The following is a 13,752-nucleotide window of genomic DNA, read 5'->3' as shown; positions in this document are numbered from 1 at the left end:
TATCTTATTTAAGGATTGCACTAATACAGAATATTTAGTAAGCTAGACTTGTTCTGATGCATTCGACGAAAATTTTTTCAGACAGTTTCTTCAGTTGCTTAGTCTGACTAGGTTCTTTCTTTTGCCCTGAAATCTCAAAATATGATTGAAGGCATCTACAGAGTGCCAACTGATTCCAAAAGGAAGATCATCATTGTTTCAATACCATTATCTTTTGTGACTATTGCGAGGAATGAACTTAAATCTTAACAGGTAGCAAACTAAAGACATTATTGAAACATCCCTAAATAAAAACATATTGATGCTGTTGTAAAGTTGTCAGGAAGAAAGGACATATTGGTAACCCTCCACCTTCAAACATCAGCCATGACAAGGACCATAACGGAGGAGAAGACTATGAAATACCTAGAAGGTAATACAAAGCAAATACTGGAACACTCAAGAACCCGCTATTGAATTTTCTACCTGTACTCAGTTTGGATTGTCAAATCAGTCCTCAAATGCTAAACCATGGAACAATTCTACTTGCTTTGATGAAGCACTAACTCTGTCGTCAGAAATAAATTAGAAGAAGAGACAGTATGCTTTACTCTGAATACAGGAAAAATCTCGATATCCGGGTTCATTTCAAAATGAAAAACCTCAACACAATTACACAAATTACACACACACAGACGTGCAAAAAGCACATATAGATTTTGGGGGAAGAGGAAAAACATAGGAGAAATTAAGAGATGGGAGAAAGAAAATATCAAGAATTAAAAATTAAGATACATCTTTTTAACAAGGACTGTGATCTTTCATTCTAATCTGACTTTTGCTTTTTATCGTTTAATATTAGTTACTCGCTGGTGTTGACATTGGTACATATAGTGAAAATAATTGCTCACTTTCTACATTGTAATAGACAGACATCTTTAAACAACTTTCTCCCTTCACAAATTCTAAGTATATATTTTTATTTATAGGAAAATTAACCTATACTACTGGGAAAAAAAAAGGAAGGTATCTCCCAGGGGACATATATAACATACTGCTTTTTCCTGTCACTTTTTCTGGAATATATATCCATGTAGAATTAGCAGAAATGCTTTGTCTAGTGAAGACAGCATTTAAATTTTAAATCAGTGAAAAAGACAACTTGTTTTAAATAATAGTAATTTGACTTTGATTTTATAGTTCTTATTTTCAGGGTAATAGAAAGACCAGGTCTCTTGTTTGTTAACTATTAAAATGCATTGCTATTTGCTTATGTGTAATCATTATGAAAAATTTGGCACTTTTCCTTCCTAAGAGGATAACTCTACCATTTTACATGTATTTAAGCAAGGTAAATAATTACATAGATTAACATAAGTGCTTTCATAGTTTCAATGTTTAAAATGATTAATGACACTTTTACTTTATCAGATGATGTATTTACTCATTGTTTGCATCAAGCTTCATTTTAAGGAATGTTAAAAATCTATATATGGATAAATTCTATTATTTGAATACTGAAAGTATATAGGCATGTAAAAAACAGAAAGTAAAATCCTGCAAAGACACAGGTAGATAAGAACAGGAAAAAAATACTTATGAAACCTGCTTTCTAACTTGAATTTGAATCATTTTATTCACAACGCTAGTAGTATCTGTACTACTCAAATGAACCATATATCTTTTAAGTTTGTAGAACTATACCTGTATGTTGTAGAAGGAAAAAATGGTGTCTGCTGTTATAATTCTCAAGCAGTTTTTAAATTTTGAATAACTTAGCTACTTAACTAAAATGCATAATTTTTTTTTTTTTTTCACAGTGAAATGAAGAAAAAAAAACTGTTCTGCAGAAGAGGGTACAAAATCTGGCTTTGCACTTAAACAAATTCTAGTTACAGATTACAGACTTCAACTAGCTGAGTGATCTTGAATATCTAGTATCAAAACTGTGCTATTTGGATTTTATAATGAATTTTTTTTTAACATAGCTTATATTAAAGTCTTTATACAGATAAACTGTAATTGTGAATTTTAAAGTAAAATGAATTTAAATATAATCTAAATAGAAATTATGCATGTTTTTACAGATCTGAACTTTATTTCATGTCACTGCTGAGAAAAACTGGCATAGGAACGTATCGGATGCATTTGGTGATACTGGGAGAATCCTGTTTTAGAGTTTTGCCTACTAATAGTGAAGGTTTCATGGCGTTACTTACTGAAGTGGCTAATTTGCAGGTAGATGGGATCTTTCTATAATTCATCAATACACAGTCATCTTTCTTTCCAAATGATTCAACTATTCTGCAGAAAACATTCACAGGTGCTGTCATTACTGCCCCTGTATTAAATCTCTTCCCAGATGAATTGTTCTTGTACGTTCTAGTATTTAAAAATGTAACACCCCATTCACATGTACTCTGTTATTGCTATTTAATGTGGACACTGCTATATTTAAGTACTGGCTTATATGTATGTAAATACCAATGAATGTTCCTCCTAGATTTCCTGATACGGGTATTTCTCTTGCTAAATTTGTCCAATTTTTAAAGTTAACTTTATTGTGCATGTTCTGATGCCTCAGCATAACTTAATTATAGTGTATTTTTAATGCCTTTTTTCCAAGTCATGTCTTCTCAATGAGCTCATAGAATTACTGAGCTGATGCTCTATGCTGAATTATGCAAGCCTATCTAGGCATTCAACAGAAACAAGCCGCAAGGTGATAAAAAAACCCTTCAAATTTTCAAAATAAAAATAAATACTATTCTTACATGTATGTATGTAACAACCTTGGGTAAAAAAAAAAAAAAAAAGAAAAACAACGCTCCAAATTTACTATCTACTTCACTTTATTTCAGACTGTGGTAAAAGGCCACCTACCCAAAATGTTTCCTACCACCTGCCAGCCTGCCCAGCTGTGCAAATTGCACTGGAATCAACTTGTTCAGGCAGCTGGAAAAGAAATCTGATTCAAGATTAACAGACTTTTTTTTTCTTTTCAGCTCTCTATTTCTTGTACATGGGCATTAAAAAATATTTCAGTTTTAAATTAGTATAGCAATGAGAATTCATTTGCTCCATTGTAAAAACTAGAGAAAAAGCTTTGAATTTGTATGAATAATCTTTTGTGTGCAGAAGTACGAACTGATGACATGCTTGTAGAGTGATTTGATCAAACACCTTCATTTACACAGAGGAAATATTTTAAGGGGCTATGTAGCAGTACCAGAAAACCATACATATGTAAATAAGGCTTTCTAAAGACCAACTAAATATTAATTTTCAGTTTCCAATGAAAACTGAGTAATGAAGTTCCACTGGTAAAAAGCCTCTGCGTTAGTGATACACAAAAAAAGGTTAAGCAAGGAGCTTTTCCACACAGCTTCTTGCATGGCTCCACAGCAAACTCTCACAGTAGGTGCTGTTATTTGTGATTTATAAAGAACTGGTAAATAAAGCATTGATTTTGTAATAGTTGGTGCTTGATAATGTGAATGACTTGACCTTTCTCAATGGTAATATTCTGGTGTAACCCCACTGGCATGAAAGAAGCATTGTCATTCTGCACTGACAGCCTGACCCTTTGCTGTTACTCTTCAGTATCATACATGCCAAATACATAGAACTGGTCCTTAACACACTGCTCCTAGTTTTGGTAGTCCACCTCCGTGAAAGTTTGACAAGAAATGAAAGCTTGACATACTCTTACTTTGGATCTCTTGAGATGGCACTGGAAGCCACATGCCATCCCAGAGGCCCTGTTGGTGACTCTGCTCTCACAAGTTCATGCAAAAGCACAGAAGTTTTGCCATAACCAGGGTCTTGACAGTGGTGCTGCAGTACTGCACAGATGAGACTGCTATGTCTCAGCTCCTCCTATATCCTCTTCTAAGCACACAGCTTGATATACGGCGAGGTCAGCCACCACGCTCTCCTCCAGAGCCACCTCAGTGCTCCCAGCTTCGAACACCCCAGATGCTGTAACCAAACCGCCGCTAATCTATCCCACAATCTTCCCCACTAAGGAGAACTTAAAACAGGCTCTCTTAACAACAACAGTTAGTTGTTAGTTTGATACCTTCCCACAGATTTTTATAGGTCTACCGGGTGTCAGGTCAATCTGCTCTCAGAAAATGCAATGTATTAATGACACACTGCCGTTGAATTTCCTGGGGAAAAAACTAAGCTAAACCAACCATTTCCTAACTGAATGCTTGTCTGCTCAAGTGAAGAGTGTGACTACAAACAAAGTAATCTTCATGACTTAAAAAAACCCCAAAACCTCCAAAACCAAACAGAAGCGAAGGAGGAAGACGGGAACAATGTAAGATGGTATTCATTTAAACAAGAAAGCACATGCTAACATTGAACTTGTTATAAACCATGGTAATTATATATAGTTTTACTAAGTCCAAAAACAACTACATCTTCAAAGAACTTTACATACATTAATTAGTAGATAGAAGATGGAAATGAATGGATAACTCAGATATCAAAATGAAAATTTACCTTACTCATGGTTTTTTCTCCTTGCTTTCTAAGAACGTTCACAAAGAGATTTTATTTGGATTTTTGTCCAGGGTAAGGCAATCTTCAAGGTTTTACATTAGAAATACCCCAAAACACAACTGTGTTTTGAAAGCACTTTACCAGAATCTTGTTCCACAAGTAGTTAACAGAATCAGATGAAGAACTGACCTCAATTTTTACTCATGACCACACACACATTTCCAATTACATGGGGTGAATATCACAATACTAAATTAAATTTCATTAAGTCTAAGCGCAGGCAACATTTAATACAACAACCTATTTTCTTCTAATAACTGTGATTTAGGGAAGGACTGAATAGTCCAGAAGAAATAAAAAACCAGAAAACATTTGAAAAACAACTTAACCCTTATTTGTTACTTTTCTCTAAACAGTTATTCCTTACTTAAAGATCCAAAACCCCAGTGGCTTTTCAACATCTCAATCTATATTTTGAGGGTTGGGCTCTTTTACTCAAGTATTGATTTACTTGTTCAGCTCTCTTACATGCATTGCACACTGGAGAATTGTGATGACAGAAAAAGAAATATATGAATCAAAACTAAAAGGAAAAAAGTTAGATATGGGATCAAATTCTGTTCTAAGGTACTTAAATATAAGTGAAAAGCATTTATACACCTAATGGAAGGTTTCCCTCTGGCTATTGTATAGGTATTTGTGTACAGAAGGGTACAACGTAGTAGAATCTCTTTCTCTCTCCACTGTATGATGATGCATGGAAGAACTCCGTGCTGGAGGGGAGGACATGCTGCAGAAGGTATTCTCTTCCAATGTTCTGCTTGCATTCTCCAATTCTAGAATGGCTTTTTAAAGTAGATTAAAACAGTCTTTAGGGCTGCATTAGCTGCTGTTCAACATTACTTTGGTTCTCTACTGGAAACCTACATTGCATACATGCAATGTTCTCCTACCTTTCCTTGAGCAATGGCATGCCTAATTCAATCACACTCAGGAAGTGAATAATTTCAGCTTTATTCCAGGATTAATGACACCATAACATAGCCTGAGTATCCCTTCTCCAAGGATAACAAACTATGCCAAGTGTAAACATCAAATCCTAGGAAAAATTCCTATGCCTACTTATAATGAGATCTGTACCTGTCACTTACTGCTGAAAGAATATGCTTTGCTTGGTTACTGTAAAACATGCTGAGTGATTTACTGGGTGCATCATAAAGCTACCGTAACCTCCCTTAATTTGCCCATTTACTGAAATACTTTAGATTCCTCAGCAAGCAAACATGAAAATGCTTCACAGCCTACTGGTCTTCTACACATTAACAGGTCAACACAATCTGAAGAGCTTGATGCCCGCTATAGCCAACCGAAGCGGTGCGGAAGGACTAGTTGATCAGCAGAGAGCTGCTCTGCTATAGACTAACCTACAAAAGCTGACGGTTGGAATATCAGCCCTGTAGTGTTTCCCTTTGGCAGCCTCCAGCTGGAAGAGTATTTAAGAGAAGTTCACTGTGTTTTGGCTGTGTTAACCATTATAACAGCTCTTCAGACCACCCAAGCCCAGCTGGCCTAATGCAGAATTGCAGGAAACACTAAGGTGGTGTAAAGCTGTCTTCTCTCCATTCAGCCTTGTAGCTCATTTGGACACATGGAGTAAGTCCACTCTCTATCCTTTTCAGATAGCAAGTGAGGCCCATATTTGGTCACAGACATACCCGAATTTGAAACACTCCTATAAAATGAAATTCATTCTTTCATCTCCATGCTTAACGCATTGAATTTATGCTCATCAAAATCATCACAGCTTGGAGCATTTAACCACATTTAAACATTTAACCTAAAAATAAAATTCTAGAACGGAATGTCCATGTTTATTAATGTGTTCTGGTCAAAGCCACAATCTTTTGACAGTATGTTATTTAAATCTATCTATTCATTTTAAGGAAAGTATTTTTGCTCAAGAAAAACAGTCTATGAATTCAAAAAAGTCAGGAGTCACTACAAGAATTTCGAACAATGCAAATGTAAACAAAAATAGTCTTTAATTTGTTTTTCAAAAGAAATCATTGCTACCATTCATGTAAAGAATGCAGTCAAATTTCTCTTCAAGGGCAGTGAGAACTTTGAAATTATAGTGTGAACTATCAAAATTGGATTAGGGTTTTTTTTTTTTACTGTATTATGTTGAACTAACTAAAAGACATTTAAAATTTTCATAAACAAGGCTGAAGAACACTAAGAAGTGTTTAGTATTTAGTATTAATTACAATAATAATTCCTCTTTTGAAACAATAATCTCATTTATATACAATGTGGTTTCTATTTTACACATTTGGTAGGTGATTTTTGATATCATGAATAAATCTGTCTCAAAAGACAATGAAAAATTCAGATTCTCAAAGTCACATTACATGCATAAACAGAAGAAAACAACTTACAATTTCACAATATTTAAGACAACACATGACACAGATGACAAGGCATAAAAACTAAATATGTAACAGCCTCCACCTAGGACAGTCATGATATCCATAAGGTTCTTATGAAAATTGGACCAGGAAAGAGAACTTGTAGAAGCAGAAAGCCTAGTCAGACCACCACAGCCCTGGTAGCTGCACTGAAATATTCAGAATAAACTTGCGGCTAGAAAGTATTGCAGTCTTTCTCATCCCCTCTGTCCTAAGTGCCTGGTGCTGGAGGACACAAGCAATCTCAGCATCAGCAGCCCACAGCTGATTCCAGGCCTAAGCACCATGGAAAGGTAAATTTCTGAAGGAGGACTTCTGCACTTAGCTCCAAAAACAGATTTCTATGCTTTTCAAAAACTGCCTTTCAATAAGAACTGCACACACTTAAGACACTTTGCTGCACTTAAGCAAAGGAAGCCTTCTAGATCAATTATATACTAATTAGAATTTGTCAAAGTACTGGGCAACTTCTTAATTAGAAATGACCTAGTGGTCAGTCATTAAATGTTATTTAGTAATATCTGCCTTGACAGATGTTTTCATGCAGTAAGTGCTTTAATATGCACAATATCTCATGTTGCAAATTAAGACTGGAATATATATATTTTATGTTTCATTTGTGAAAATTTGACTCATTATGGTATGTATACGCTAGGCTTCACTGGGAGTGCCATCTGACTGGCCCAATATGCAGGCATCAGTTTTTATTCTCTTTATGAAAATCAATTACAACTGTACCTACTAACAACACTGAAAATACTGTTCCAACTGTTTCTGCTATAGCTATATTGTTAACCAGTATTAATATAATACTAAGAAAAATATAATATCCAGATTTTACTACTTCCGTTATAGTTGATTGTTTCAATAATAACCTGATTAGCGAGAACAACAAGGGGTAAAAGAAACAAACAACAAGGTTTGGTTGCTAATGAAACTATTGGAACATATATTTTTAAAAATTACAGAAAAAACAGTTGCTTATTCAAAGAAATGACCCACTGATTTCTTCTGAGCTAACAGAGTAGGAGCAGGAGAAATCAATCCAACTCGTTTTGTACTTCTGCATGGAATTTACTGGAACGCAAGTTTGCAGAGCCACACTTTTCAAACACATAATCAATGTCCAAACAGCAAATCAGCCCAGTTTCTGTAGATATACTTATTTCTCAGTATGATCATCATAAAAGAACTTATTTGAAAGAAGGTTGTTAACTTAGTAGCTAAGTAACATTAAATAGCATTTCTTTTGAAGCAAAGCTCTTTTATTACTTAAAAGTAAAATAAAAATATATATACAATATGCAGAGAAAACAAATTTATTACTGTATTTTAGGGACAAATGTAGGACGGCAGGTATATTCTAAGGTATATTCTAAGGGAAAAAAGTTTCATCATGATTTAAAATAAATTTTGAGTCCCCAGAGCACACGATTACAGAATTTGATCCATCAACATACAAGCACTAGTTTCTGCAAGCTCATATATATTTGATTTTAAGCATATGGGGACTTTTCAAGAACTGCCATGCACAACTTTTTACTTCATTGAAAACCAACAAGTGTTCAGGTATTTTTCCAGTTCAAGATAAGACTTTTAAAGTGCTCTATTGGCAGTATGTTAGTTTCCTGAAAAAGGAACCCAACCTTTTCACCAGCTGGTTTTTTCATTCTATTTCAGTTTTCCAAGAAAACCATTAGCAGAAGGAAGAAACAGTAAGTATAATTCTAAACAGGAAACCAGAAATCAGCATTGCATGTGGATTCTGACAAAGAAGTTGCAACTCTGATAAGCTGCATTTTGGCTTTAATATCAGCCTTAGGGCATGCATGTGTGCACATGCAATAAATCATCCCATTGAAAAGATAATTACTGAGGGGGGAAAAAAGCTTTCTTGACAGCAATTACACTAAACTGTTTGAATTAGCATACCCACAGATGGTTCTTTGTTGTCCTACATACACATTAGAGAGAAGAATGTTTCATTACATTAGTTCACTCACTTGATAGGAAAAAAATCAGGACCTGGTTATTAATCACACTAATACTGCATAGGCTTTGTAAACTAAGGAGGCTTTTGACTGCAAAACCAATGTAGAACAAAAGGTTAATTAGGCTTTTAGGCCTGAGTTTTCAAAGGCAGTGAAAGTTGGACGATATCGAGGTGAAAACAGCGATCTCTTTTAGCTGCAGGCAGGGATTCAGAAATATATCCCCATTACTATTTGGTCTGGCAATGCTGGCCGTTTCTGAGCATGGACACAGCATGCACACCCCTTCAGCAAAGAATAATCTAATTAAAATGTATACTTGCATATGGACATGCTGTGCCACTCCTTTCCAGTTTCATTGTAAGGATTATTACAAGAATACGAATACTCCCCCGCCAGCAGCTTAAACAGTTTTCTCTTCACAGCTATTGCTATTGCTTTGCTCCATGTTTGTGATATGGACAGCTGTTTCTTCATTAGCCCTGTCCTCTTCTCTTCTAGAAAAGCACATCTGATCCAGATAAACCAAACAGGACACTTTTGTCTGACCCATTGAAAAGGACATGCTAATGACCATTTCAGAATTGAAATACACCCTGCCAGCAGCTTTCACATATGAAGCTAGCTTTCCTGATGACCGTTCAAACAGAGGTCAAAATCCCGATCCTCTGAAAGAAAATGGTAGTCTTGTTACTTACTTCAATAGGACTCAATTTCATCCTGGCTTTGTTTCATGGTTATTCCTTCTCTCAGTTCCTTCCTTATTTGTACCTCCTTTTTGGAGTGTGCTGGTGAGTAAATTACAGAGAAGCCACCGAAGCCTCGATAAGGCAATATGGGGAACCTGCAGCAGTCACCACTTCTGTCCTCTCCAGAAAGTTAAGACATTGCCCCATCCTCAATTCATCAACAGTTTACTTCCTGGTGGGATAATCCGACTCCCATTGTCTGATTAACTCTAGGTTATAAGTTTCCATGTATCAACTACAAGTTATATTTAGAGACTACAGCGCTCTCTCTTCAGGGATAATGACAGCAGTAATAAAACAAACTATTTAAAGCCTCATATTTCTTGCAGTATTAGTTATATAGTACAAAAATGTGTCAGGGGAAAAACTATCAAAACTCAGTACAACAAACAATGACTAGCCTACCAGGTATGGATCGATTTCTGCACACTACCACGGCAGGTCTTAGCTCCCTCTTAAGCTCCTACCCAGAGACATATGTTCTCCCTCTCTATCAGGCTGTCACTGCTCAGCAAAACACCTCCTGGCCTACTTCTGGCAACCTTCACAAGCACCAGACCATTTTTTAACTGTCCGTAGCCCCTGATTAAGGATCTTAGTTTCCATGTAGGAACAACCCCTTGAAACAAATGGAATGCCCTACTCGCCTTTAAATGCCTGCTGGATTGCTGCTGTCTAGGAAACCTTTGTGCATACAGTGGGGTTTGCACACAACTACTGGAGATATCAAAAACTCCTGTCTCTCCTGGACCACATTCAGAGGGATACATGATGGTACTAATGCACCATGGCATCTTCCAGACACTTTCTGTGCTCAAAGTTAGAAATCCTCTCTTTTACAGACTCTGAAAAAACTCGTAACTAATATGCGGAACGAGACAATCTCTTTCGAAACGGCTGGAAACATCTTGCTGAAATATATGCACCACCTATGTGTTTAATTTGAGGTGTGAAAAGGTGGCCCATGTATGCCTTACACTCGCCTCCTTCACCTTTTCACTTTGCAGTCCCCATAAGTTGCCACCAACATCACCCCATCCCTTTTATTTATTAAGAGGACTCTACAGTCTTTCACTGCAGATCAGGGAACGAGCTCTTGAGATGCAATTTGCAGCTCTCCTCCATTTAGTTTTTTACTATTTTGACCCAACCCAATTTCCTCTCACAATCCTCCAAATGCCCCTTATCTGCAAGCTGGTAAACCACTAGGTAGAGAACTGAGCAGCAGATCAGCTCAAGTGCCTATACTTTCAGACAGGAGTTCGCATCTCCCTCAGCAGTGGAAGCAGCAGGATGTTTGTATTTAGTGCTCTATAAACTGTGTTTTTTTAGTTGGCAAAATTTCTTTATGTGGCTGGCTGCTGCACGTTCCTTCATCGACATGCTAACTGAAAGTTTTCAGTTAAATAAAATTAATTTTATCTCCAAAATGCCTATATATATCCTCTAACGCCAATTACTCTTCCATTTTCTCCTTTTGTCCACCACCACTACTATTTGTTGAGACCTCTTTTAGCCTTGCAGTGGCAACAATGACTAATAAACCTGACCACAGGTCAGTGTCAGCCTCACTTGAACTCATTCTTCCCTTCCTTCCCAAATCTCTCTCCAGAGCACCACTGTAGGATTGCTCCCATCTTTGCAGAGCTCCTTTCTCTTGTTTACTTGAGCTGTGCCAAGCAACTTGGACAAGTAATTAAGCTTCTTCCTACATCCTCATCTGGCACCTCTGTTCAATACTCCAAGATACACAGAAAGAACGCGCGTATGTCTATGGTCATCTGTTCAGCTTCGTCAGATAGAGACGCCGTAGGGCAGGAGAATCTAAATGCCCCAAGCCTTTCTGTGGAGCTGCATGATCACGCACATCACGCAACCCTGTATGTTTTGATAACTTCTGTGCTTACAGCCAGGAGATATAGGGCATAATCTTGGAGTAACACTACTTATGCAGTATCTAACTCCATACATCCTCACCTGCACTATGCACATTCTTGAAGTACGTGGGTCACTGCTTTACCTGGCAGCCAGGTACGCACGGTTTTTCATCTCCACTTGCCAGTGACATTATCTGGCTGTTCTCAGTACTGTTGTGCCTAACCTCTTAAGTCCAAAAGAATTGTTCTCTGGTTACTCTATACTTCCATGATTATAGAAGTTATTCTCTATTGCTAGTTTCATCTGACTTAACTGAATAAGTCTGCAGGTACGCTGTTTAGCAAAAGAACTAACAGAACAATGTGTTTCTACTGAAAAACAAAGTAAATGAATCCTTATGGAGTCATCTTTACATATCATCAAAGAAAATGAGAGTATACATAAAAGTTTTAAAAGTTTTTTGCCCCAGAGCAAAAAAAACCACTCTATGGAGTTGCCAATATTTGCGAAGAGTTAGAAGTAGCCTCAACATTTTTTCCCAAATACAAATCAATGGACTGGATTCATTCATCTAAGTCATAAATATCAAAGCACCTGTCACAGAAAACTGGTACTCTAAATAAACACAATCTATTGTGGGCGCTATTGTACCTTGACAAAATGTAGCATTGATCCTCTTGTAGCCTTGTGGGCATTCCATCATAGGACTGTATCCATGGTAAGCTGAAGAAAAAAAATTACGTCAGTTAAATACTGCTGATTTATATGCTTATTTAGAGACCCTGACAGCCAAATTATTATGTAACTATAAAAAAAAAAAAACATTATAAGTTTTTACAATGTATGGTTAAGCATAAAAGGTCAAGAAATTAAAATTAAAGGTTGTACAGATAAACTTAATTCCATCTATTTCCACATGTATACCACTTAAGTCTTCAGTTATCCAGTCAAATTTATATTTTTTCCAAAAAAGAAATCTTTGAAATAAGGAAATTATCTTTCATCCTAGTTGTTCTCAAATATTTAAATAATTACTTTCCCAAACCAGCTATAAATATCATATTGGGAAAAGATAAAGTTGAAGATTCATGATGGAAACTCAATGGTTTTAAAACTGAAAGCGGCTTTAGAAAGCAAAGTATCTTCAGTGTTAAGCCAAATTGTTGGGTACCATTTCTCGTGCCACAATGAATTAAAAAATATTTGAAATACATAGGAAATAGAAGCAAATGAACTTTTAAAACAAGGCAAAAAGAAGAAAAAAGCACATTTGTAATTTACTTAACAAAGTTGCTGAATTTTAGAAGACTCTATGACTTACTGGCTGATTGGTGTAAACTGTCAAGGGCACAACACCACTGCAAAATACAGGCTGAGTTCAATTTTGCCAAAATAGAAAGTGTTCTGTTAACTAGATTTTTATTTCTATTTATTGTTTCTTTCCTCCATTTAAGGTTGCCTTTGAGACTACAGAAAACTGTTTATTGATTCTTAAACTGTTATAACATCATAAATGAGAGCAGTAACTTCTTTGTATGGTTATGCACTAAAAGCTAACCTCTTGGCAAAGCCCAATACTTTGTTAAACATACAGGACTAAACTTTTGGCACTATGATCACACAAGTGCCTTTAATAAGAGTCAAGAGAGTTTTCCATAATTTGAATGCTACAACAGAGATACCTTACATTTGGTCAAATCTTTTGTTTTCCTTTAAAAGTGTTCTAAATGTTCAGCAGGCAAAAAAAAAAAAAAAAACAACCGAAACCCAAACAAATTACTTTCCATCTTTACTGTATATAAACTGTCAAGTAAGACAGAACAACTGAGAGACATAATGTTTTCAATTGGCTTCACTCACATATAATGCCTCACTCACATATAATTGCACATTTATCCCTGCAGCTTATTTTAAAACTGGTAAATTGGCTATAAGGGTGAAAAAAAAAAAGAAAAAAAAAAGAATTATTTTCATTAGTTCTAAAGCTTTTCCTATTCTTTGGAAAAATTTAAGTGATGATCTTGAGTAGCAGCTTTTGGAGTGACGTAGTTTTATTTCAAATTGCTGCGAATTATTTAAAATAATTGCTTAATTAGAACATTAAGATTCTCCTTAGAGATTGCTTAAAGTGATAAAATGGTTAAAACACAAAAATAGTACAGGTCAAAATACAGC

General features: G+C 35.8%; 1 protein-coding gene across 3 annotated transcripts in view; it reads right to left on the bottom strand.

Annotated features, from left to right (window-relative positions):
- LTBP1 (latent transforming growth factor beta binding protein 1) overlaps positions 1-13,752 on the bottom strand; it is a 137,775-nt gene that overhangs the window by 78,462 nt on the left and 45,561 nt on the right. For all 3 annotated transcript variants that reach the window (XM_075146696.1, XM_075146695.1, XM_075146697.1), the window contains exon 5: positions 12,229-12,300. In XM_075146696.1, the coding sequence (XP_075002797.1) occupies positions 12,229-12,300 (72 nt within the window). The remainder of the gene's footprint in view (positions 1-12,228; positions 12,301-13,752) is intronic.

Source organism: Calonectris borealis, chromosome 3, assembly GCF_964195595.1.
Source record: "Calonectris borealis chromosome 3, bCalBor7.hap1.2, whole genome shotgun sequence".
NCBI classification, from domain to species: domain Eukaryota; kingdom Metazoa; phylum Chordata; class Aves; order Procellariiformes; family Procellariidae; genus Calonectris; species Calonectris borealis.
Note: the sequence above shows the minus strand (reverse complement) of the source record. Positions and strands in the feature narration are given on the sequence as shown.